Raw genomic sequence first — 27,966 nt, forward strand, 5'->3', positions numbered from 1 at the left:
GAGGATCCGAATAGACATTTTCCAAGACAAAGACATACAGATGGCCAATGGGTACATGAAAGGGTGCTCAACATCACTAATCATCAGGAAATGCAAATCAAAACCACAATGAAATATTACCCAAAACCTGTTAGAATGGCTATTGTCAAAAAAAAAGAAAAAAAAAAACCAAAAAACAAAACAAAACAAAAAACCCATAAAATAACAAGTGTTGGTGAGAATGTGAAGAAATGGGAATGCTTGTGCACTATTGGTGGGAATGTAAATTAGTGTAGCCACTATGGAAACCAGTACAGAGATTCCTAAAAAAACTAAAATAGAACTATCATATGATCCAGCAATTCCCCTTTGGGGTATTTATCCAAAAGAAACAAAAACACTAACTTGAAAAGATGTCTGTACCCCCACGTTCAGTGCAGTATTATTTACAATAGCCAAGACATGGAAGCAACCTAAGTGTCCAATGATGGATAAATGAAGAAAATGTAGCTAGCCATGCATATGTGTGTGTGTGTGTGTGTGTGTGTGTGTGTGTGTGTATGGAGTGGTACTCTATATGAAATGTGGATACACACACACATGCACATACACACTGGAATATTATTCAGCCATAAGAAAACAAGAAAATCCTGTCACTTGCAGCAACATGGATAGACTGTGAAGGCATTATGCTAAGTGAAGTAAATCAGACAAAGACAAATATTTTATATGAAGAATCTAAAAAAAAATCAAACTCACAGATCTAGAGAACAGATTGGTAGTTATCAGAGGTGAAGGGTTGAGGGCGGTGAAATGGGTGAAGGTGGTTAGAAGGTATAAACTTCCAGTTATAAAATAGATAAGTCCTGGGGATGTAATATACAGCATGGTGACAACAGTTTAATACTGTGTTGTATATTTGTAAGATGCTGAGAGTAAACCTTAAAAGTTCTCACCACAAGAAAAAAAGTTTCTAACTGTGTATGGCGATGGACATTAACCTTATGTGGCAATCATTTCACATTATATACACATATAGAATCATTATGTTGTACACCTGAAACTAACAATGTTATATGTCAATTTAAAAAAGACACACTTGGATGCATTTAATCAATGTATCTGTATTATAGTTTGCAGTATACTATGAGATTAAAATAATCCCATAGATATGGTAAATTTTAAAACATGTACCATGCCATTGTTCTTAAAATCCAGGGTTATGGAGTCAGATGTGGACTCTTTTAAACCAGCCAAGTGACTGAGCAGTTTCCTAATTCAAGCCTCAGTTTCTCTGTTATAAAAATAGTTATAAGAAAACCTACCTCAATGGGTTTTTATAGAATTAAATCAAATAATAACATGTCTATGTAAAAATAGAACACAATACCAAACACATATTAGGTGCACAAAAAGGGTTAGTTCCTTCACTATCTTAGGAAGCAGAGCTAGAGCAGTAGTTTTTTGTTTTTGTTTTTTAACTTTACTGTCCTGAGAATGACCTTGGGAGTTAGTTGATAGAAATAGTGATTCCTAGGCCCCTCTTCTGAATCTGTGAATTCTTGGGTTTGGCGCAGAAAATCACCAAGAATGACTTTTGATGTAGATGGTCCCTAAATCTTCTTCTGAGAAAAAAATGGTTCAGGTGAAAAGGATACCAGGTGGTGGTATATGTAGGAAAAGTTCTCTGATTTAGCTTGCCTTTCTAAGAGATTTAACATACAGTTTAAGACAAGTTATCTTCCTTTCTATACCTCCTTTAGCCATCTGTAAAATAGGTAATAACTACTTCTTCCTCATCATAAAATACTAAATGAGAATTTAGAGATCAAATATACTATTGCTTTTGATCTAGGTGAAACTTTTGTAAATAATGACCAAGGAAAGGAGAGTTAAATTTGAAAAAGGAATAAAAGCAAGAGAAAATATGTTTGGTAAAAGGCATAAAATTATGTTCGGAATGAGGTGGGATATGAACAAACAAACTAAAAAGGGATTGGAAACAAGCAAAACAAAGATGCAGCAGAAATATGGGGCAGATACGTTTATTTGGGGAATTCAGGAATGAATAGTTACTCCCAAAAGGGAAGGTGTTAAAAGGAAAAGTAGCAAAATGTACAGGAATAAAAGGATTGAATGAATACACAGGAGAGGAAAAACTTCAAGAAAAGGAAGGCGGAGGGGTCCTGGAATTTGTATCTTGCCTAATTATTCCCTTAAGATCCATGAGAAAAAAAAAAATTCTGCTGAAGGAAAAGAACTAAGCAGAATTTCTGAAGAGCACAGAACCCAGAACCTAAAGGAAAATTTGTAGCTGTGAGATTTTTCTTCTAAGTCAGCAAATACCCACGCAAGGATTTCATTGAAGGATATTTAATTATAAAGTCACTAGGGATGATTTAAAGCTCTCCCATTGACTCAGATGCAAGGATGAAAGACAGACTTTCAGGAATAGACTAATACAAAGCAAATTTTTAAAAAATCTTTGGGAGGGGAGAAAAAACATCCGGCTATTAACACTATTAAAATAGGATACAGAGTTTTTAAATGATTTTTTAAAATATGTTATCTATAATAAACTGATAGGAAGGGATCATAGAAATGGTAAAACTCCTGAAAAAATGGAATGTGAAAAGAAAAATTATAAAAATGTAATAAAACATCTATAGCAAGGTAATTCGAGTTACTGGTTTGTGCTTGTCCTCTCTACCTCCCTCTGTTTTTCTCTCACTCCATTTCAAGCAGGCAGTCATGCTTTGGAATCCCTTTGTCAGAGGAGTTGTGTAGCTAGTTTAGTCTAAAAACATGAGATATATAAACTCAAGCTCTTTCTATCTTTTGTAAAAGCCAAAATTCATCAAAGATATTATGGCAGGAACCCCACTGGGGAGGGGAGAAAAGGCAGCCAGAAAAGAAATATCAGCTGTGCCAACTGACTTTCCAAATGTTTTAAAGGGCATTCATGGGTGAAAAGGATTGTAGTACTTAACAATCATTGTGATTTTAATAGCATCCAGTTTTTTCAAGTTGTAAATGTAAAACTAGTTTTTCTTAAGATTGAAACATAACATCTAATAAATACAGTTTATTTTATTGTGGATTTAAAAAATCATAAAATATTTCAAGCTTACAAAAATGTATGTATATGTATGTGTATATATACACACATATATACAACATGATACATATGAAATATTATTTATGGTTCACAGAATAACAAAATAAACATCCATGTGGCCACCACCCTGCTTAAGAAAACAAACATTACCTAAGAAGCCCTTTGAGCCTCTTCCTGATGACGTCCTCTTCCCTTACCATCTCTTCTAGAGATAACTGCCTAATTTATTTTTGTGCTCATAATTTCCTTGCTTTCCATAATAGTTTTATCTACAAATGAATGTATATTCTTAAATCATATAGTTTAGTGTTGTATGTCTTTGAACCTGTCTTTTCAGATTTTGTCTGTAATTTGCTTTTTTACTCAACAGTATATTTCTGAGGTTCATCTAAGTGATTCCTTCTGCTTATAGCTCGCTCATTTTTCACTGCTGTATAATAGTCTATAATTTGAATAAAAAACTATATTCATCCTTCTGTTAATGGACATTTGGGTTGTTTTTGGTTCTTTTGTTTTGTTTTGCCATTATGAACAAGGCTGCTATGAACATTCTTGAACATATCTCATACTATATACATATAAGACTCTTCCTAGGATAAAATCACAGGGATATAAAATCACCTAGGAGTAGAATCTCTGGGTTGTAAGGTACACTAAATTGTGTCCCAAAGGGTCCCATCACTTTATATTCTCTCAAACCAAGTGGTCTTCATCCTCCTCAACACTTGGTATAGTCAGACTTTTTCATCATTACCAATGTGCTGAGGGATAAAATTCCTTTATAAATCATTTTTGTTTATTCAATGATTAATGTTCGATTAATTTATAAATTCAACAGATTAAAATTCCTTAAAAAGTTAACCCTCCATTACAAAAAAATTAGGCCTTTTTAACTATTTGATATTTTAAACTATTTAAGATATCTAATTACCTAAGCCACTTTACATGAGTGACAAGGCAGACTAACAACTCACAAGCAAAATCTAAGATTCAAAACTATTATAACTCTAATGAATCAAACTCATACATGTGTTAAGTCAAGGCTCTCTTAAACATTCAATACTATTTACATATTAACTATTTACAGTTTTATTCAATACTATTTACATATTAACTATTTACAGTTTTAAATATATATATTTTTATACACATCCTTAAGTATAACATCAAATAATCTTAATTTTTCTGACTTAAATCACAAGTTAATATATCAAATTCTCTTTACCTTTTCAATTATTTAAAATAACAAAACAAAAGCAATAATTACAAAGTTTATTCCTAACTCATGATAACTATTAACTGATTTACTTCATCAGTATAATTGACTTACCTAACTATAGGGTATATACTTATAATCACAGGTCAGCTAGTTGAGAGATTGCAAACTGCTTTATGGTTTATTGGTTAGAGATTTGAGACAATAGTCAAGATTAAATGTTACTTCTAGGATCATTCTGTCAAAGTTATGTTACTTCACCGAGTCCTTAGTAGGATTTCTGCTTGCTCTATTGATGTTCGGGTTATCTATTGTTGCACAAAACTTCCCCCAAAACTCAGTGGCTTAAAACAACTATAATTTATTATATTGATGATTTTTATAAGCCACAAATTCAAGCAAGGATTGACTGGGAGTTACTTCTGCTCCGTATGACTACCTAGGCAGCCATTTGGTGATATTTAGCTGATGGCTGAGCTAGGCTAGAGAGTCAAAGATAGTGTAACTCACTCATCTGTATCTTAATGTAGACATCTAGAAGGCTGGGCTTAGATGGGCCCCTCTCCCTGTAGTCTCTCTTACAGAGTCATCAAACTTGTTACATGGTTGCTCAAGGCTCCAAGATTGTTTCAAGAGGCTCAGACAGAACCCCCTAGGCCTTTTTTATGACAGCCTCAGAAGTTCCAGAGTGTCACTTCTACCATATTGCATTGATCAAGCAAGTTACTAAGTGCAGCCTAGATTCAAAGGAGGAATTAGACTTCACCTCTCAATGAGATGACTGTCAAAAAATTTGCATCCATCTTTAATCTACCACAGTTGAGTTCTGCTTGCTATGTCAACTGACAGTCCTATCTATATTCACACTGATCTTCTAGAATTTAGTTTACCAGAAAAATCATACGCTGCTAGGCGTCTCTCAAGTTTCGTATTTTTCAAATTTGCACTGTAAACATTTTCAAAATTTAATCGCCTGACTTGAGAAAATAAGATTCTGAACTTCCTACCCAGGTTGCAGCTAATCTCTTAGTAAATGATGGGTTAATTTAATTTTATTCTCCACCACTACTCCTAATCTGGCTTGTAACACTTTATTTAAATTTTGCTTTTTATCTGCCTCTCCCGTCACAATTTTATAATCATTATATTACATCCTTTACTGGAAAAGGTCGGAGGTTGCCAGATTCCAGAGTGTCAGCATCAGGTATATGATAAGACAGCAGAGGGCAAGTAAGTAGGCTGAATTGAAGGCACAGAAGCTACTAACTAGCAAAAGATTCTTATCCCCTAAGCAGGCAGAAGAGTTGCTGGATCTAAAGAATTGGCCATGGACTGGGGGCAGTGGTTATTTTAGTAAAAAGCAGAATGAGCCAATAACCTAAATTCAGGTATCTGAAGGGTCCTCTGCAGTACTGGCCTTTGTACAGTTCAGAGAGGAGGAGGTCTGTGAGCCCCAATAACTATAGAGAATGAATTAGTCTCCAGCTTTATTAATATAAGGCTAAAAGTTAAATTTAAATTGATTTTCAAAAAACAGTGTGGTATGTTTTGTAGACCTGAGTTAATGGACAAAGATTCACACTGGACCTGGCTAGAACTTTAATACTGTTTGCCAATCCTCTTACTATCCTTTGGTGAAAACTCTTGTTACCCTGACAACCATCCCGAGTAGCTATTAACATTCTTCTATCACTACTCTCAAGACTCCTATTCTCACATTCTCAACCAATGGACCTGTTTCCTTCTTCTCAGAAAACTTTCAATTTCCTGTCCATCTGTCTCCCAGACTTAGCTATGTCCATATGCATTCTTCATGGCAGAGGAAGAAGTGTTCATATGTTAGCACAGTTAACTATTCCTCTTCAAGGCTAATTACCCTCCTGCCTCTTGCCTTCTATAGAAACTAGACTCTCATTTGAACCATCAATTTCTCTTTTTCTAGTCCATACTTTAGCTCCATCTATAAACTGGTGAAATCTTTTCCAGTCTTAAAAAAAATTATCTTTGGTCCTAAGCTCCCCTCTAGAACCTGCTTCACCTCTCTCTTTTTCACAGCCAAATTTCCAAAAGTACTTACTCTAAACTATTTCACATCTCTAATTCACTCTTTGACCCCCTGTAATACAGCTTTGACCCTCATTACTGACACTAAAATTTCTCTTGCAAAGGTAAGAAAGGCCCAGGCCCCAACTTTGATTCCTTCTGACAGTTTTCAGCACTGGTCTTATTTGATTGCTCTGCAGTTTTCTGTACTATAAACTAAACCCTCCTTAAAGATCTCCCCTTCTTCATCTCAAGGTACTCCTGTCTCTCTGACCACTCATTCTCAAGTTCCAGCATTAAATACTCTTTCTGTAAACAATTATTCTTCAGAGTTCTGTAAATAAGAATTAAATACTCTTTCTGTAAACAAGAATTCTTCAGAGTTCTGACCTTGGAGCCCTACTTATTCAACAGTGTTTCCCTAGGCCATCTTATATGCTTCCATATGTTTAAATCTTGATTTGTACAGGCCTTCTCTTTTGAATTCCAGATCAATACATTCAAGTTAAACTCCACAAGAGGCTGAAATAAGAATAATGGGAGGACAACCTACCTTAAATAGCAAAGTCAGGGAAGACTTCTTTGGAGAGAGAAATTGAGACCTAAAAAAATTAAGAGCTAGCTAAAAAAAATGAGCAGAAGAAAGAGTTACTCAGGCAGAGAAAGGCAAAAGCCCTGAAGAAGCAAAGCATTGGGTTATTCTAGGAAATCAAAGATTAGTGTGGCTGAAACACCATGGGCAAAAGGGAAAAGAAAAATGAGTTTCCTCACATAGAACCCCAAAATTAGCCTGTTCACCCATCACATTGCAGCACTGGGCCAGAGTAGGCCTTGTCCCATCTCCGCACAAGGCAGAGCCTGCTTGTAGAGGGGTACAGGACAATATGCTCTTTGTAGGCAGGCTTATTACCAAGGAGAAAAAGAAAGGAATTGAGCTGAGCATGCCCTGTATACTCTTCCCAAATTTTCCAGACAAGTTTCTCTACCTCTCTAGGCAGGATGAATAAAGAGGCAAAGACAGGTATTATCAAAGGCATCATCATAATAATCGCTCATAGAATTTAAGCCAAACAAAATGTTGGTAGAACAAAAAAGGAGTTGATCAATAAACAAAGTGGGTGGGGTGTCAAGTTACTGGGAGTCTCAGTTAAATCAACAAAGCCTGGCTGTGGGAGTCCTACAGAAAAAGAACTGAAAAGATAGAAGGATAATGGTCAAAAAGCCAGATATTTGCAGCCAAGATTTCAGAGGTAGTGCAAACTTTGGTTCTGATAAATTCAGGAAATGGCTATGGGCATGTGGCTACAATGAAATGGATGAAAAGGTGTTGGAGGAGAGAGGATTAAGGACTGAGAAAGCAGATGTAGAATAAATTATCCACATGAATGATAAAGTTCTAAGGATGTCATAGAAGAAAGAGATGAAGAGAAAGACCAAGATGTGAACCAAAAGCTAAAGTTTCCAATGGATGAAAAGGGGAAGGAGGCCACTTTCCTTCTTAGGCTCAAACTTGTGGCAGTATCTTTATTCCTCCTGTCATATATATAAAGTCCAAAAAGATAAAGACAGTTCTTAATTTTTGAATGATAGACACTTTAAGAACCTGATGACAAGTATATAGCCCTTACTTCAGAAAAATGCACACTGTCGTTTTTTACTTAGTTTTAGAGGTTCACAGACCCCTTGAAGCTCTAACATGGACTGCTTTAAAACTCTTGATATAAATATTTAGAATTTATTAGAGATGATTTAAATTTTTCCTTTTTGCTTATCTTTATTTTCTAATGCTTCCAAAATAAAAATAGATTATTTTAAAATATATCAATGTTTTCTAAAATACCACCGCATTCTATATGGTTTACTTTAAAAATCTTGCAAAATAAATTCATTCTGTAGTGAACTTGTTGGAGACTGACAGACTTTGATTAGAAATGACTGTCATACAAGGCACTCAGTTTTCCCATCTATAAAATGGAGTAATTAATATTAATTAGTCATTACGTTTTATAAATTAATGCTTGGAAAATTCTAATAATTATAATTTACATATGCTCCCTCTGGGTACTCTCCGTTATTTAGGTTGTAGTTTTGTTCTCTAGTCTTGAAGCAGATATAATTCCACAGCTGTTGCTTCAGCTATTCTGTGTTCTGTGAAGGAACACCTGCTTAGAATGTACCTAAGGAGTTATTTCTTTGTTTTTTTTTTTTTGGTTTTTTTTTTTTTTTTTTTTTTTTTTTTGATAATTAAAGCTCTGCTATGGCGATGGCAGACATCTGGATTCACTTTTAAAGACTTCGCTGTTTTTCTGGCTCCTCGGAGATTCATGAACTATAATGTATTAGATGAAAACGTGGTGATGTGCTTCATTTTGCAACAGCAATTTTACTCTTGCTTTGTTATTTCCCCATTGCAATGAGTGAGAGCTGCCACTTTGTTACTGCTGCTAAGAGACTAAGGGAACTGAGTTGAGCTCCAGAAATTTAATATGCTATATAATGCCTGATTTATTTTGATTCTGGCTTTGACTTGAACCGATAAACTCACTTGGGGCTGCTCTGCAGAATCAATATTCAGGGAATAATTTTTTTTTATAAACTGGTTATGAAATAACTTCTTTGGAGGAACAGGAAAGTCTAAGTTCACTTAGCTGCTCCCAATGCTAATAGAAAAAGAGAAACTTGGCAAAAATATTCTATTATATATAATTTCCTCAAAAGCTATATTCCTCAATCTCCACTCAATTATACCTCAATAAACTATTTTAGGATTTGCTTTCTAGAATTATGATTACATTATCACTGCCTCTTCTTTGACATTCTTCTTGGTCTGTTACTCATAGCTAACAATACCAATGAAGAAATATATATCAGTCAGGACTAAAAGTTGAAAGTATCATAACCTGATTCTGGCTGAGTGAACAGAAAAGCTTGAAAGGAGATGAGAGAACTCAGAATTGGTGGGAGACTGGAGGAACAGGCATGGAGCTAAGCTTCCAAGAACAAAGCTTATAGCTCCCTTGTAGCACTGACCTGATGAAGAAGCCATGCCGTTACTTACTAGTGCCCAACAAACACTGAAAGCAACTGCCGTCACTCCTGCTGCCCACCAAGGCCACTTCTACACTAGAGATTTAACCTTTTAAGCATTGCCACCCCCAATTGTCAGATGCCTTAATCAGCAGATTGGTTTCCAAGCAGAATCTTTCTTTCCTCAAGCTACTAACTTCCAGATCGAAGTCTTATGCAGGTGCACTAAATGTTGCAGCCTAGATCACATGACTGTGCCCTAGCTGTGAGAGTCTAGAGATTTTGTTTTCAGTTTACCTTAGGAAAGCAGCACTTACATTAATATTGGAAATTCTATAAACATAGCAAATATGTTCATAGCATCCTGGGCAGCCAGGAAATATGAAAATGTTTACTACAGGAGAGAATTAATATTTGCTGAGAATATACGTGAAGTGCCAGTTCTTTAAAGATATTACATTATTTAATCTGCAACAAAATAGATATTTTAACACTACTTTAATGATGAGGAAACTGAGGCACAAAGAAGTCGTTGCTAACCCTGATCATAGATTCATGTCTAGGCTTTTTTTCCTTCAGAATTTTTCCTTTTCTCATAAGGTAAACCTAATTTCCATTTCCCGAGTTCTAGTTCAGCTATGAACAGCGGTATACCAAGTAGTGGGTTGAAGGGAGAGTGGAAGCATCAGCACTAGGAGCAGGCAACAAAGGGTGCATTAGCTGCAAGAAAATGTAAAGACAATAATAAAACAGACTAAAAATAGGTCTACTTTATTATTATTATTATTATTATTATTATTATCATTATCATGTGACGGCAATTCTAAAGTATGTCAGCAATAACATATTCCCCTTGCTGAGGTATTCCTACTCCTTGATACACAAGTATATGAAAGAAACCCTCAATTTAATTTTCAAGTTTTTTAAAGAGAAGTTTGTTTAAAACTCATAATCAAAATGTCATAAACACTTTTACGTTCCTAGAATAAGCCATATAATGGGGCCATTTAACACATGATGTATCTAAGTCCCTATCTTTTAACGTTATTTCTAAGAAAAGATGAGCTCTAATTTTTATTTCAGAAGTACATCTCTCCCAAGCTGGCAGTGTGAACAGAGGATTTTTTACCTTCCAGTAGCAGCGGAGACTTTGGTAGTAAGGCAGAACCTTCTTGGAGAGTTCCTTTGATGGTAGAGGCTCTCTCGGCAAGGTAACTATTAGTGATGAGGAGGAATGTGAGATGGATCCTTATAATTTATACAGTGGAATAGGAAAAAGTATCTCTTTAAATTGACATGAGACAGTTAGTGTTTAGATGAATCCCCAGATACAGCGATGATGAGATCTTAAAGAATTACTTTACCCCAGCATGAAGTCTTATAAATTCTAGCTCCTAAATATATGTCAGATATGTCTTCTTTCCTCCTTGGCCTATTCAGATCCCAATACTATTTAACCTAGACTATTAGCTGTTAGCTGGTCTTCCTTTCTGTCATTAGTCTCAGCTAATTCCAATCTATTATTCATATAACTATCAGAAAGATCTATGAAATCATGAGTGAGATTATGAAGTTTCCTTGCTTAAAACCTTACATTGACTTTCATGGCCACAGGATAATAATGCAAACTCCTTTGCAAGACTCAGAAATTTCTTTTCTGATATGGTCCCTCCTTACCTTTTCATCCTTTGCCATAGTATAGCTAATCTGAACTACTAGCCCTCCAATTGTGTGATGCTCTTTGAAGTCTTTCTGGTATTGCATATGTTGTCAATTCAGCAGGTGTCACTCCTATTCGTGGTCCTCTAATAAGTCTTCTCTCTTTCCCGAACTCAAACTGCATTAAGTACTCCATACTCTGTGCTCTGTTCTAAAATACTGAAGATTTACTTTCATATTAGAACTTAAATTACAGAAAAGTAATTGCATTCTGGTCTGGCTTCTCCGGCCAGATTATAAACTCTGTAAAGGCAGTGGCTTTGTCTTTTATCTTTGCCACTTAGCATTTAGTGCTGTTTTTAATACAGGTATTATGTACCTGATAAAAATTTTTAAAATAAATGCCAGTTTCTACACAGTATACAAGATATAAAGAAGGTGACAGTCTAGTAGTAAAGATAAGTCAAATTCATATAACTGAAACAATGCATAAACTGTGCCACAATTGAGGTGTAAATGAAATACTTTGGTTATTTTAAATGGAGAGCTCTTAGTTCTAGTTTTAGAGTGAGGTGGGGGCACAAAAATGAGAGGGATCGAGGGAGAACATGGCATTTGAGATAGATTCTAACCAAAAAAATCGATAGTTGGAGATGCGGCAAGTATAAAGGATAGGTTAGGTCACATACTGATACAGTAAAATAGTGAGGGTGATACAAGATTATAGAGTAGCCCCACTGAGCATGTAAGATAATATTGAAAAAAAGCTGGAGAAGTAAGTTAGGCCTTAAATGATGGCTAAGGAGTCTGTGTTTAATTTAGAAAGCAACTACAGTGTACTTAAAGGCAATAATTAGCAGAAGACAAACTATTAGAGCAACTGTAATAGTTGAATAAGGAATAACAAGGTCATATTTGACACGTAGTATAGCATAGATAGGCAGGCAGACCTGGGCTATTTATTAGTGGTATGATTTGACATGGTATTTAAACTCACAAACTCAAGTTTCCTCATTTATTTCAAAAGACTGTTGTGATTGAATTTATGTAAAGAGATTAGCACAGTGTTTGGCATGCAGCAAATGGTTGAATTAATCAGTGATATTTCAGCTGCAACTGATAAAAATTCACAAATCAGCATAAGCAAATAAAGTAAATTATTAAGAGGCTACTGACAAGATCAATGGAACAGAATATAGAGCCTCAAAATAGAGCCATACTAATATAGTCAAATGATCTTAGTTTTCTCAACAAATGGTGCTGGAATAACTGTACATCCATATGCAGAAAAATAAGTCTAGACAAAGATCTTATACCCTATATAAAAATTAACTCAAAATGTATATAGACACAAATGTAAAATGCAAAACTATAAAACTCCTAGAAGATAACATACAAGAAAAATCTAGGTGACTTTGGGTTTGGGGATAACTTTATTTTTTTTTACAGCAGAAAAAAAAAAAAGCTTTATTAGAAGCGATAATACACTTCTAGACTTGGAAGTGGGCCTGAGCAAGAGAAGAGTGGCTCGAAGGCCTGGTGATGACTTTTTAAATACAACACCCAAAGCATAATCCATGAAAGAAAAAAAAATGATGAGTTGGACTTCATTAAAATTAAAAGCTTCTGCTTTGTGAAAGACACTTTTAAGAGAATGAAAAGACATTCGCAGGCTGGGAGAAAATTTTGGAAAACATGTATCTGGTAAATGACTGGTATCTATAATCTATAAAAGACTCTTAAAACTCAGCAACAAGAAAACAAACCCAATTAAAAATGAGCAAAAGATCTGAGAAGAGGCCTCACCCAAAAAAGATTTACAGATGAAAATAAGCATATGAAAAGACGCTCGACATCATATGTCACCAAAGAATTATGAAATAAAGCAACAATTACATACCACTACACATCTATCAGAATGGCTGAAATCTAAAATGCTGACAATACCAAATGCTGGTGAGGATATGAAGCAACCGGGACTCTCATTTATTGCTGGTGGGAATGCAAAATGGTACAGCCACTTTGGAAAACAGTTTGGTGGTTTCTTACAAAACTAACCTTACTCTTATCACACAATCCAGCAATTATACCCTTTGGCATTTACCCAAATGACTTGAAAACTCATGTCCACACAGAAACCTGTACATGAGTATTTAAGTTAGCTTTATTCGTAACTGCCAAAAGTTGGAAGGAACCAAGATGTCCTTCAATAGGTAAATGGATAAAAAAAAACTGTGGTACATCAATACAAGGGAATATACTTCAGCAATAAAAAGAAATGAGCTATTGTGCTATGAAAAAATAAAAAAACATGAAGGGAAGTTAAATGCATATTGCTAAGTGAAAGAAGTCAATCTGAAAAGCCAACATACTATATCATTTCAACTATATGACATTCCAAAACAAGCAAAATTATGGAGGCAGTAAAAAGATCAGAGGTTGCCAGGGGTTCAGAGGGAGGGAAGGAAGGAGGGAAGTACACAGGATCTCTATTATTTCTACAACTGCACATGAATCTACAATTAGTGGAAAAAAAGTTCAATTTTTAAAAATTTCATTAGGCTTATTTTTTCATCCTCGGACTGCAGATAACAGTTTTACCAGCTGTTTTGCTATCATATAAGTCACCGCATTTCAAGTCTTCAATAGAACTTTCTAGCTGACTTCGTATCCCAGATTCCCCACACAGCCACCAGCGTCAGATATAAATCTAGGCCTTCTGGGGATGCAGGGAGAAGAGATGTCATTATTCGTGACATGTGAAGAAAACCTGCCTCCCTACCAGAGGATGAAAACAAAGAAAACAAGAGAGAAATCAAATTCCCTGTTTTAGCCCCTGAAGCCCTGGGCTGCCTTTGTTTCTGGGAATTACCTCAATAACCATTTTTTTAGAGCACATTAAAAAAATTTTTTTTCATTAAGGCATATGAATTGTGTATATATATATATATATATTGCTTAGTGAATTTTTAAATTACTAACTATATTTTTAGAATAGTTTTAGGTTTATAGAAAAATTGAGTGGAAAGTACAGAGAGTTCCCATATCCCCCCCTATTCCTCCACCCTAGTTTCCCTATTATTAATACCTTCCATTAGTTTGGTACATTTGCTACAATTGATGAGTCAACATTGTTACATTAAGTAAAGCCCATAGTTTATATTAGGGTTCACTTTTGTGTTTTACATTTCATGGATTTTGTTCAATGCATAATGCCATGTATTCACCAATATAGTATCATACTGAATAGTTTCATTACCCTAAATATCTCCATTGATGTCATTTAAATTGCTTTTCCCTTATAGGTAAGGTGTTAATTTTCTCTGGATGCTTTCAAGATTTTTCCTTTGTCTTTAGTTTCTACACATTTAACTTTGATGTTATATCTATTAGCATAGATTTTTTTTTTTTGATTTATCTTATTGGGAGTTCATTCAAATTCTTGAATCTGTAAGATTATGTGGAGATCTCTCTATTAGAAAGGAGGGGTAAACTCAAACAACTGGTTACAGTGACATTAAATGTAAGGCCTCTTGTGGGGAAGGAAATCCAAGCTCTAACTGAGAATAAAGGAGGAAAGTTCTGGGCTGTCTGTGCCTATGGCTGTTGGAAAAGTAGTCATTTATAAAACTGGTCTTCCTAGAAACAGGAAAGATGAAAAGAGAAAAGCAGGTATTACAGTAATATTGATGGGACCTAGAAGAAGGAATTACAATATCTACGACTTACTATAAATCAACTGCTAGACTGAGAGTTGTTACTTTCTCTGGAAGTGGTTCTTGTAAGGTTGTATAAATCCTTGACCATGGGGTGAGGGGGATGGGAACTTGTGCTTACTTCACTGTTTCTTTACTCTGCCCCTTAAATCTTTAATTGTATTTCTCAAAGACATCAATTATATTAGAGATACTGAGACAACTTTTAGTATTTATCTTTACTACAATTAATTTTCTTTCTAAAATACAAACATTTCCCCATTCCCTTCGATAGCGATAGATTCAATTAAAAGGTCAATCTTAAAACAAGACACGAAAATCAAAACCTATGTTTGGAGAACATACACATGTGTGGGCTTTCGGATCATATTTCAGTAATCCTCTACCTAACAAGAGAAAGTAAAAAAATGTATGTGGTTTGCAAAATAGAATGAAGGCTGGTTGCTTCAATATCGTTATATATCCATTATCGTATAATTAGTCTCTGCTTCTTTTTAACCAGTTATTTTTAGAAAGCAGATCTACTTAAATACAAATAATTTTTGATTGGTTACACCACCATGATGTCAGATGGAACCCAATAACTTAGACCAGAGTAGGACAGCATATTACACCTCTCTGAAGTCACTAAGTATATATAAATATATAGGAAAAATTATATTTTATCATTTGTTCATTGTGTTCTTACTTCAAGGCTATTGTTAATATTTGATATGTGGAGCAAAGAAAACAGTACGTGTGCTTTAACATATATAGACTCAGATCAGTTAATATATGAAGTTCTTAGTTTTATTCTTGGCCTATAGTAAGGCCTCCATAAATGTCGGCCATAATTTTTATAATTCTTACTAATATTCTCTCTCACAATGTTCTTTAAAGTGCCTCACCTCACAATTTTAGAATACTGGATCCTCTCGACTTCATTTTCTGTCTTTAGCATACACTTAGCCAAATCTTAGTCTTACACAACTGGCCATAGATGGTTGTTGGACCTCTACAATTTTTCCCATTGTTCAAACTTGTTTTCGAAACCCTAAAATAGAAAATTCCATTGGCTGCAAACACCCAACAGCAAGTATATGTCTTGCCCCCATTTTTCCTGTCTCAGTCTATGTGTCCTGCTCCCTGCTACCAACTAGAGATGCATAAGACTTCATATCTAATCATAAATTCTTATGGACCTAGAAATCTTCGTATTTCTTTACAAAGAAAATGCGAGGGCATGAGAAAAGGGAGATTCCCTTTACCCAGGGCATGTAGAAGACTTCCCACACGGTTTCAAACAGGGCAAAATTTGTCCACTTATATATTTGGGGCTGTGTCCCTTTTAAGGCTCAAAGGACTAGAAAACCCTCCCCTGAAAGGTGAGCCTAACGAAACGGGCGCATGGGGTAGTCAAAACTCTATACCGCATTTCTGGACAGCGACCGTCGGGCCGCTCCAGCTGCAGCGCATGCGCCACAACTGCCAGCCTTCTTGCTGGGTGTCTTTAGCTCATTCTGTGTTTTTTTGCTCTCTTTCGGCTCGTTCCCAAACTTCCGTTCGAATTTCCCGGCTATGGCAGAATCCACCAATCACAAACGTCCTTCATCGGGCCACGCCCTTCCATTGCCCAGTCCGGGAACCCGAGATTGATTTCGCGCACACCCCTCCTTCCCTACGCACGCTGCGCGCAGACGTCGGCCTCTGACGCCGTCGTCACCCCTGCGCGGACTCCCCCTAGGGCCGCTCCCTCCGACCGTTGGGTGTCCTGTAGAAGTCCCTCCTTTAGGACTTCCCCTCTCCGCCAACCGTTCTTGCGGCTGCAACCCATGTGGGAGTTCGGGCTCCTGCGGTCGCCGCGGCTGCTGCTCCTGTTGCCGCAGCTCGGACTCGGAATCGCCGCCTCACGCTTTCAGGCCGGAACCATGAACTTGGGCGGCGGCAGCAGCAGTGCGCGATGCTCCCCTTCCGACGAGGACCGCCAGTGCCTGCATCTGTCCACGGTGCCAGGAGCCGACCCGCAGCGCAGCAACGAGTTGCTCCTGCTCGTGGCAGCAGCGGAGGGACCGGAACGGCGGGGTCTCTCTGGGGACCGGGCGAAGGAGGGGCCTCAGCCGCAGCCCCAGCATCACGTTCTCTATTTCCCCGGGGATGTACAGGTAACCTGGGGCCTGCCTGGGCACCTGTGCGTATGCGAACTCCCTAGAGTCTCTCCTCAGAGCTGGTGCCGGGTTTCTTGCCTCGCCAGAACACAACCACACATGCAGTCACGGAGGTGGCTTTTCGGTTACTCCCCGAAATCCAAACCGCCGCTTCCACACCCCTGACCCCGTCCTCTTGAAGCCCCGGAGGGACGGTATCCTTGCAGAGTTAAGACCTCCGAAGAGCTAGCTGTCAGTTTAGGTTCCCAGGAGAGTAGAATTTGAAACACAGAAGGAATGAGACACATAATGGCTACTCATTCTATAACTTGGTTTCTCTTAGGGGTGTATGTGAGGTGGGGTAGGGCAGGAGACATGGCTTTTAAAATAATTTGGCACATTGTGTTACACTGGCAGTAATTATAAAGCAGGCAAACAAACAACAACAACAAAAACATTACAAAGGTATGCCACTCAGTAACCCCAAGAAAGGGAGCGTGGGCGGAAGAAATGGGCAGTAATTGCTAAGCATGTCAGTGTTTTGATGTTCACCTAAATTGTGTACTTTTGTTTTTTGTGTGATTTTTCTCTTTATTATCAGTTTTATAGCTGCAGGCATATAACTGTAGCTATGTTGTCTTGGAAAGCTGGGCCTCAGTCAAGATCTTAATCTAGAACTGTGTTGTCTAATAGGGTAGCCATTAGCTCTCTATGGCAGTTTAAATTAAATAGAATTAAAAATCTGGTTCTTCTTACTAGCTGCATTTCCGGTGCTCAGTAGCAGCTAAGGTTTGTGTGTGCTGTAATGGACAGCACAAATACAGAAGAAGGTTCCAGAGAACGTTTCCATCACTCAGAGTTCTATCGGGTAGAACTCTGTAGCCAGGTAAAGCTACAATATGGCTAGATGTGCTTCTTATACTATGGAACAGTATTAATGTATTGTTTTCGAAATTGATGCTTTAAAATGATATACTTAAAAACTTTTTGCCCCAAGTCAAATGATGATTAAAATATCTGTAGTTTTTTTCTCATCTTCAAAATAATTGATTTAGTTAACTGCTAATAAATACTATGAAAAAACTAGCATTCAGATTTAAGAGAAGAAACTTAATTTACTCAATCAATACCCTTTTCTTTAGTTTGGGAAAACAGCATGACATTGTTGATAGTGACTTCCAGATTGTGAACCAGCTACTATTGTGTGCATTTATAATAATGATGATGATGATAGTATGATAACTAACCTTCATTTAGCACTTACTAAGTGCTTTTAAAGTGTGCCAGCCAGAGTATAAGTACAGATCTTTAGATGAGGTCTAAAAAATGTTAAGTACAGTTAGGGTAATACCTCCTTCCATTTTGACATCATCCATTTCTTTATGTAGCCTGAGATTCCATTAGTTTTTTTGGACAGTGATATACTGTTGATTGATGAAGAGTATGAAAGATCTGAAAATCCAGATCTTTTAGAGAAGGAGTAGAGGATAATGCATCAAAAGGCTTTGAGACCAGATTGCCTAGGTTCGAACCCCGATTCTGCACTTTTTAGCTATTAAATCTCTGGTCAGTTGCATCTTCAACTATAAAATAAGAATAATAATTTATGGGATATCAGTGAGGATTAAATGTGTGAATACCCACTGAATTATAATTCCTTCTCATCTTCCGGATGACCTTTTTAATTATTGGGGGTACCCTAGTGCTCAGTTCTTGGACTTTTCTTCTACCTTTACTCCTTGAGTGATCTCTTTCAGTCTGTGGCTGTACTTACTACCTGTACTCTCACGACCTTCAACATTTGTTTATCTAGCCTAGACATATTCCCCAAACTTTAGTCTTACCAATTGCATACACAATATTTTATTTTGAATATTTAATAGATGTCTCAAACTTAAAATCTCTGGATCTTTGCCCCTAGACCTGTTCTTTCTGCAGTATTCCTCATCTCAGTTAATGGAAACTTCCTTTTTAGTTGGTCAAGTTAGAAATCTTGAAGTTATCTTTTAGTCCTTTCTTTCACATATCATATCTTAATTCATCAACAAATAAAGTGGCTTCACCCTTTTAATGCATCTAAAAATGATCAGAATCATCATTTTAAAATGTAAGTCAAATCATGCCACACATCTTTCTGCTTAAAACTCTCCAGTAGCTTCCCATATTGCTCAGGGAAAATAAAAGCTAGGTGATTTCTTGATGGTCTGCAAGGCCCTTCACTGTCTTTACTTTTTTCCAGCTTGTTGCTTTTCTGACTATTTCTTTTTTGTTTGTTTTACTCTGTTCCAGCCACACCAGCCTTCTTCAAATGGCTCATGGTTAGGCACACTTCACCTCAAAAGCTTTGAACATACTGCCTGGAACAGTCTTCCTGCAGATACCTATAGGATTCATTATCTTACCTGTCAAGTCTTTGCTCAAAGTTGCCTTCACAGGGAGACCGTTTCTGATCATCCTATTTAATAATCAAACATATGCACAGGATCCCTGTTAACTTTAATTTTTATTTATTTAACTTACTATATTAGTTATTCATTTTGATTTTTGTCTGTCTTCTACAATTTAAGATTTATGTCTGTTTTCTTCACTGATATATCTATGATGCTTAGTGATTGGCATGTAGTAGGTGTTCAGCAGATAACTTGTTGAATGAATGAATGTATGGAAGTTGATTTGAACATTGCATGAAGTGTTTGATAAGTCTTGGCAAGTATTATATGAAATGCTTTTAGGCTCAGATTTTCTCATCCATATTTTTGTACTTGATTCTTTTGCGCTTTATGTTTATCCATAGGAAAATTACCCTGTTAATTACAGCTCATCTTTTTAGTGTATTGATCCTTTAAGAACCATTATTTGAGTTTGTATCATGTGAGATTAAGCATTCTTTCTATATCTTTATTCTTATTTTAGATAAGTATTGAACAGAATAGGGCCAAAAAGAATTTTGTTTGGTATCATTAGAAGCTTCACCTCATCTTAACACAGATTCATTATTTGATATTAATTGGATCTGGCTGTCCATGTAATTTTAAATCCTAATTACCATTTCTTTCTTAATGTTCCTTTTGCATTCATTTTTTGTTGTATATCCTTTTTTATTCTATATTTGTCCTTTTATCATTTGTATTACAGGAAAGCTGAGGCTGTAGTAATCCATATTAGGTACCTCTTGATGTTTTTCTTATCCATCAGTAATGATTTTAGAGGGGGATCAGGATTCTTTTAAGTAGGCATTTTCTAATTTTCTTGAGTTATCTTGCTTTATAAAGCCTCAGGATATAGAATTATACTTCTTTCTTTTTTTTTAATTGTAAGCTTACAATTTGGTGAATTTTGACAAATATTATAGTAATGTAACCAACACCACAATCATGTTATGTAACATCTCTATCACTCTAAAAAGTACCCTCATGCCCCACCTCAGTCAGTCTCTTTTCTCTCAGTCCCAGGCAATCACTGATCTGCTTTTGTTCACTATAGTTTTTGCTTTTCCTAGATTTTCATTAATTGGGAACATCAAGATGGAAGAGATGCATAGGGTAAGGTATGTGGGAATGGGTGTGGAGCTTCCATGCTCTCTCTGAACACATCACTTTCCTAGCACCTCCATGTGTTCACCAACCTGGAAGCTATTCAAACCCGTACTTTGGGGATTTTTATGAAGGGTTCATTGGATAGTCATGATCTATCATCATTTCCAGCCCCTCTCTGGGGAATGGGTAGTGGGGCTGAAAGTTCTAAACTTCTGATCATGTCTTGTTCTTTCTGGTGACTAGCCCCTCTCCAGGAGCCCATCAAGAGTCACCTCATTAGAAAAGAGATGCTCCTATCACCCAGGAAATTCCAAGGGTTTTAGGAGGTCTGTGCCAGGAATCAGGGACAGAGACACTGCGTGCGTGTGTGTGTGTGTGTGTGTGTGTGTGTGTGTGTGTGTGTGTGTGTGTGTACTGTATTTTTTCACACCTGGCCATGTACCCTAGGGCTCTGTCAGGCTGCCTTCTTCTTAGGCTGGATCCTTCTAGCTAGCTTACTTGAAATGCCCACTTCATGCTCAACAAAGCTTTATGTCCCCTTGCCCCATTTTTGATGGATGTACAGCTTGTGCCCAATAAAGTTCTCGTACTGCTTTAAGAGTAGTCCATCTAGCTTAAATCTTTATCATAAATGTATATACTCTTGGAGACATGTGTGACGTTTTCCTAAATATCCTTTGTACCTTTACTTCATTAGCAGTATAGGGTGGGCCTGTAAGTTTTTGCAGGTTAGCAGGCATTTGCCTATGGAATAAACATCCCTTAATCTCTCCAAGAGATTCTCTTGCCATCTGCCTCACTGGGGATGATGAGAAGCATGCTCCTACCTCTTAACTCCTACAAAGAGAGTAAATGCATTGCATTCCCAACTGGGATGAAAATTCTCTCAAAAGAAACTCTCTCTTCCCAAAGTCTTTAGCCTTTTTTGTAGATTGGCCTTGGGTAGTTTTGGCTACTTATTAGCAGGTCCTATGAGGATGTCTGGTGTCTTTTTTTTTTTTTTTAAATATGGGAGTGCTTATCCATTGTTCTCAGATCTGGGCTTTAACACAACAGTTAAGAATCCCATCTTTACATTTTAGTATGCACAGTTCCTTAGCATAAGCATTTTCTCCCTCTGATCATGGGAGGAATCGAAGAAAATACCAAGTTTTTAGATTTACTACCTCCTGGTAGAGATTGAGACTCATAAAGTCTCGAGTTAATTTTGGCTCATTAACTAGATAACTACATGATATAAATAACTATAGTTTCTAGGACCTCAGTTTCCTTAGCTATAAAAAGGATTTAAATGAGCCCTTTCAGATATAAGCTTCCTATGATCACTTTAGTATAATTTTATCACAAATCTGGATGTGCAGAAGGCAATAGCATAATCCATAAAAAGTTAACTGATAGCCTTTTAATATAGATGATAAACTACTAATAGTAATAAGCTACAAAGTGTTAAGAAGGACTTCGAGCATCCTATTGGGAAAACTGACAAAGTACATAAAAAGATAACTAACACACAAAAAAGAAAATTGCCAATAAACATAGAAAAATATTCAACCTGATTAGGAATTAAAACATGCAAATTAAATTAAAAGTAAGATATTTTATCATAGTAGCAAAAGTGTTTTAAAAATTACTGCTAATAGCCAGTGCAGGCCAGGTTGTGGGAAAATAAGCACTCTTATATACTTCTAGTGGGAATGTAAATTGATATTAATCTTTTTGATGGGAAGTCTAAAAATTATGATGCAAATTTATATTGGTATTGAATCATGCCTATAGTTAAGTGAAAACTGCATGTGTAAGCTTGTAGGGGGAGAAGAATACTCTCTTATATACATATTTATATGTGTATGTATATTAAAGAAAACTAGAATCCTAGACACCAAAATTTAATAACGATTATTTCTAATTGGTGGTTTTATGGAGGGTTTTTCTATCTTTTTGTAGCTTTGGATGTAAACTGAATTTTTGTAGCATTTATTTTAATTTTTAAATAGAAAAAAAATGTGCATTTTTGCCAAAAGTTTACTTTATTTGATTGTACATTGAAAAGTAAGTTTTCAGTCTATGGCCACGCCACCCTGAACGTGCCCGATCTTGTCTGATCTCAAAAGCTAAGCAGGGTCAGGCCTGGTTAGTACTTAGATGGGAGACCACCTTGGTGCTGTAGGCATTTAAATACAAAAAAAAAAGCAAAAAATAAAAATAAAAGTAAGTTTTCTTTTAATCCCATTCCCTCTAGAGTCCCATTTTTTTTCCCCAAGGCTATCACTGTTACCAATTTCTCTGTCTTTCCGGAGACATTCTATGCTGATGCAAACTTTTTTTAAAACAAATGGTAGTATAGCATACAAGGGTTTTTTTAGCTCTTATCTTACAACCCATAGGAGTACTCATAGAGCTGTCTCATTCTTTCGAAGCATAAATAAATATCATAAATATTTATTCATATATAAGTATATCACTGAGATAAATTGCTAGAAGTGGAATTACTACGTCAAAAGGGAGGTACATTTAAAACTGTTTGCTATAGAGTATATGACTTAAGAATAAAGAAAAATTACCAGTTTCTCTTTCTCTCACACCCTATGTCCAATCCATCAGCAAATGCTGTTGATTCTGCTTTCAGAATATATTCAAAATCTGACCACTTCTTACCGCCTTTGCTTCTACCACCACTCTGGTTCAAACCACCTTCTCTCACATCAGGGTTATACTTGAGTAGCCTCTGCTTCAACTGTTACCCCTTCACATGTAGTAATCCTTTCAAAACACAAATTATAACAGCGGAAGACTGTCATATCATAGCAAAAGCCCAAGTCTTCACAATGTTTTACAAGGCATGATCAGCATGACCCTCCTCCCAGCAATATGACTTCCCTAGTGATGACTTTTCCTCCTCCTTCACTCCGCTGGAACGCCTCTGGCCTCATCGCTGTACCTTGGTTATGCCAAGCATGCTTCCACTTCAGGGCCTTTTGCAATTGCAGTGTCTTATGCCTGAAATATCATGATTCATTTCCTCAGTTCCTTCAGGTCCTTCTCAACAGTCATCATATTGCAGACCACCTGTGTTTTACATAATCTCCTGCCCTGCCCTCTCTAAAACCTTGCACTCCTTTTCCCCTGCTTTATTGTACTCCATCGCACTTACTGTTATCTACTGTTTTGTGCTGTCCAGACACTAGCCACTTGTAGCTGTCGACCACTTGAAATGTTAGTCTAATCAAGGAACTAAATTTTTAATTGTGTGTAACTTTAAATCTAAAAACTTAAAAAAAAAAATCTAAAAATTGATTCTCAAGTCAGTTCCTGGAAAAGTTTTAAGTGTGTTTGAACAGCTTAGTATGTGAATCTACTTTTTCAACAGTAAATTTTATGAAATCTAAATTCAGATTAAGTTATTTCTGATGAAAATATAGCATCCAACTTGAGATGCGCTGTAAGTGTAAAATACACACTGGATTTCAAAGACTTAGTAAGAAAAAGAAATGTAATAATTTCTCTGTAGTTTTTTATATGGGTTGAAGAAGTAATATTTTGAATATATTGGGCTCAATAAAATGTATTAAAAATAATTCTCACATGTTAACTTTTTTAGTTACTAGGAAATTTTGTGTAGCTTATATTTCTGTTGGACAATGTTGCTCTATTTACTAATGGAGTTGTTTGTTGTGTATTTCTGTACTTACAATGTCAGCTCCACATAGGCAGGAATTTAGTCTGTTCTGATCCATAACCAATCAGGTATCTAATCGATTTTATAGAATAAATAAATTTGAATTTCCTTTCTTTTAAAACTATGAATAAAAATTAAAAGGAAAATAAAATCTATGTGCATGTCTTAGAACCTAAACAAAAAGTTATTAATACATATAGAATACTTATAAATATAAGATGCAATTAAAAAGAGGTAAAAGACATGAACTTACACAAGGAGAAATCCAGATGGCTAATAAATATATGAACAAATTTCAACTTCAAATTGTCAGTAAATACAAACTAGAGTATCATTCCTGTGTCTATGAAATTAATGAAGATAAAAGTTATATATACTTCTCTGGAAGACAGTATTAAATTATAATCTAGTTTTTCCATACCTAGGAATTTAAGAATGTAATCACAGATGTGTCAAAAGATTTTTCTATAACGTTCATTGCAGCTTGGTAAAATAAAAATTGAAATCAAACAGGATTCACGTTGCTAGAGTTATCCAAAGAGGGAGGAATGCAGGATGGCAGTTTTAATAGGAAAATATTTTTAAATTCTGTGTTGGTTAAAAAGCATAATAAACCAAATGTTTGTTTTGGTTGTTAATGTGTTATGAATAATAGATTGTATGTATACTAAGTAAAATTTATTAAAAATATCCATAATCTTGAAATAAGTGTTTTATTATTTAAATTCCTACTGTGCTGTTTAGCTTTACTTTATAACCCTGTCTTTTGATGGATTTGAGGCTTAAACTGAAGATTTGTTCAAAATCTTATAACCAGAAATAACATTTAGTTTTTATAGTATGTTAATCATAGGTCATAACCTCCCAACTTCCTCAGTAAAGATGAGAAACTATTTTGCAGGAATAGGTTTATATAAATGTGTATTTAATGCTTGTTTCATCTTTCTTACCTTTCAGAATTATCATGAAATTATGACTCGTCATCCTGAGAATTACCAGTGGGAAAACTGGAGTCTAGAAAATGTTGCTAACATTTTAGTCCAACGATTCCCCAATAGTTATATTTGGGTGATAAAGTGTTCCCGAATGCATTTGCACAAATTCAGCTGCTATGACAATTTCGTGAAAAGTAATATGTTTGGTGCTCCAGAACACAGTACTGACTTTGGAGCTTTTAAGCACCTTTATACATTATTAGTTAATGCTTTTAACCTAAGTCAGAACAGTTTGCTATCAAAGAAGAATGTGAATGATTTAAATAAGGACTCTAAAACATCTAATTGTAGATCCAGTTCTTCTCATACTACAAATGGTTGCCAGGGAGAAAAAGAGAGAACCTGTAAAAACTTTGATGAGTCGGCCATGAATTTTTATCCACCATCACTAAATGGTGCTGCTTTTACTTTAATTGGATTCAGTAAAGGATGTGTTGTTTTGAATCAGTTGCTTTTTGAACTGAAAGAAGCTAAGAAAGACAAGAACATAGATGCTTTTATCAAAAGCATAAGAACAATGTACTGGCTGGATGGTGGTCATTCTGGAGGAAGCAATACTTGGATTACTTATCCAGAAGTCTTGAAAGAATTTGCACAAACAGGCATTATTGTTCACACCCATGTAACACCTTACCAAGTACGTGATCCAATGAGATCTTGGATTGGAAAGGAGCACAAGAAATTTGTTCAGATACTTGGAGATTTTGGTATGCAGGTGACTAGCCAAATTCATTTTGCAAAGGAAGCTCCTTCCATAGAGAATCACTTCAGGGTTCATGAGGTATTTTAACACTATAAGAATATTAATGTACTCATTCATTGGAAGAGCAGAAGCACTTTGTTTTATAAATTCAGATGAGATGTAATTCAAAAAAGCATTTTCCATTTTGGGTGGGGAGCACACATTCCTAAAATGAGTGTAATGTGCAATAGTATTCCTTGTGAATGTGAACAGTTTTTAATTTGGACTGGGTTAGAATTAGTTCATTTGAAATCTAAAAGATGGTTTGTGATGATCCTGATAATAATGACCCTTTAGAATGAAAGTTACAGTATAATCCTTATAAAAGGTAATTATTAGAAATAGTTTATTTTCTGAGTAATGTTTAAAATTAGTTTTGGTGGCACTATAACAGTAATTAGATATTTTGGCACTGAAAACTTTTGAGTAGAAACACTATTTCTCTTCAAACAAAGCAAAGGCACCCTTACGTTTTCCATCATTTTGGAAAAATTATACCCTGCCTTTATGTTTTATAAACTCGTGGAATCATTCTTTAATGTGCCACCAAGAGTTTTGAGAGTCAAAATATATCTGTTTCCCAATATCCAAGAATGTGTAGTAGTATAAAGTTTTTTAAAAACATTACACTTAAGCACTCTGGCTAAATTTTCACTTCTGGACATTTTGGAATTTCTTGATCTCAGCCCAAAACCAGTTCTTTTGGGAAAATTGTTTTAAATTGAACATAAGTATGTATATTGGATACAAATATATTACAGATTTAAAATCTTTTTATTGTATCAGTCTTTTGAAAGAGATCAACTTAGGTAAAATATATAATCCTCTGTTAGTGCTCTGTTGACAAAGAAACATATACAGGTCTAAGTCATTTTTTCTCCAGAAGCATTTTTGTCTGCCAAAAGAAAGTAGCATTCTTTGGCCAAAATGCAAATTATATTGCTATAGAAAAGTTACAAGGAAAAGGTTGAAGACAAATGATTTAATTTTGACTCAGAAACTTAGTTTGCCTAATACTGCTACATGATTTGGGTGAGGTTCCTTCTGCATATTTTTCTTGACCTAAATAAAATACATTGACAAAGTAATATCAACAAACACTGAAATGTAGCTGTGTAATTGCAATAAAGAGTGGTCATATTTATAATTAGTTTTTGCAGGACATGAAAAAAGCATGCAAGTAACATGCTGCTTTCAGAATAAGAAAAAAGACAATATCTTAATAACCCAGAGGACCTAAATTTATAATTAAAATGTTAATTTCTTATTTTTTCCCCAAAATATTTTAATGACTCTATACATTCCAAATATTCAGACTTAGGATAAAGAATTCTTAACCAAATGCTTAAAGATAATATCCCTTAATTGTACGAACTAGAGTAGTCTCTCTAAATGTTATATATTTTTTTGAGGACAAAGTAGCTTTATATATTGCTTTGGTTTCTTTAAATAACTTTTTTCCAAGACCAAAAATTCCCAACAAGGAAACAAGTCAGCCTGATTCTAGCATCTTATTACTGTGTCTTAAAGCAACATAATTGATTAGATGGCTTTTTTCGATGTTTAGTAATCCTTGGTTAAATTCATGTGTATCTAATGTAAAATTGCTGTTACTGAATGCTCTAATGGGGGGAAGGAAAGGTATTTAGTTTTACAGGATTAAAATGGAAAAATAGGACTTTTCAGCAGGATTCATTAAAAAATCTGAGCTATTAAAAATCTAGGTTCTTTAGTCATGTGACTACTTCATTATAATTGTTATGTTGAATGGATATTAATCTCACTGGACAGTTGGAACTGCCACTGCATCAAAATGAGATAGTGTTGAAGAGTATTTCTTGAATGAAATATATTCAAAGTGACCCATATTCAAATATTTTAATACTTCAAATTTGTTCTCCACATTTGTCTAAAACTTTTGTAAATGTTAGTGTATCTTTTTGGATTATACCTTTTGTCATGAATGGAGAAAAGTAGTCATACAAATAATGTTAAAGTTGTTACTGTCACAGCATGAATGTACAATTGTATTAAATCTAATCCACAGAAGTGTTTGGATATGCTTTATGTTATTAGATTTGTTAAAACTTCAGACTGTTATTTGAAAGGAAGCTATTTCCACTGCCAATTTGGGTA

The 27,966-nt window shown here is 35.5% G+C and overlaps 1 protein-coding gene across 1 annotated transcript; it reads left to right on the top strand.

Annotated features, from left to right (window-relative positions):
• The first annotated feature begins 16,426 nt into the window (after positions 1–16,426).
• On the top strand, positions 16,427–27,879 carry CUNH2orf69 (chromosome unknown C2orf69 homolog). The gene is made up of 2 exons (XM_039844349.1): positions 16,427–16,899; positions 25,051–27,879. Exons 1-2 carry the CDS (start codon positions 16,570–16,572, stop codon positions 25,876–25,878), a joined length of 1,158 nt encoding a protein of 385 aa, XP_039700283.1. The 5' UTR covers positions 16,427–16,569; the 3' UTR covers positions 25,879–27,879.
• The last annotated feature ends 87 nt before the right edge of the window (positions 27,880–27,966 follow it).

Source organism: Pteropus medius, unplaced genomic scaffold (genome assembly GCF_902729225.1).
Source record: "Pteropus medius unplaced genomic scaffold, Ma_sr-lr_union100, whole genome shotgun sequence".
In the NCBI taxonomy this organism is placed as follows: Eukaryota; Metazoa; Chordata; class Mammalia; order Chiroptera; family Pteropodidae; genus Pteropus; species Pteropus medius.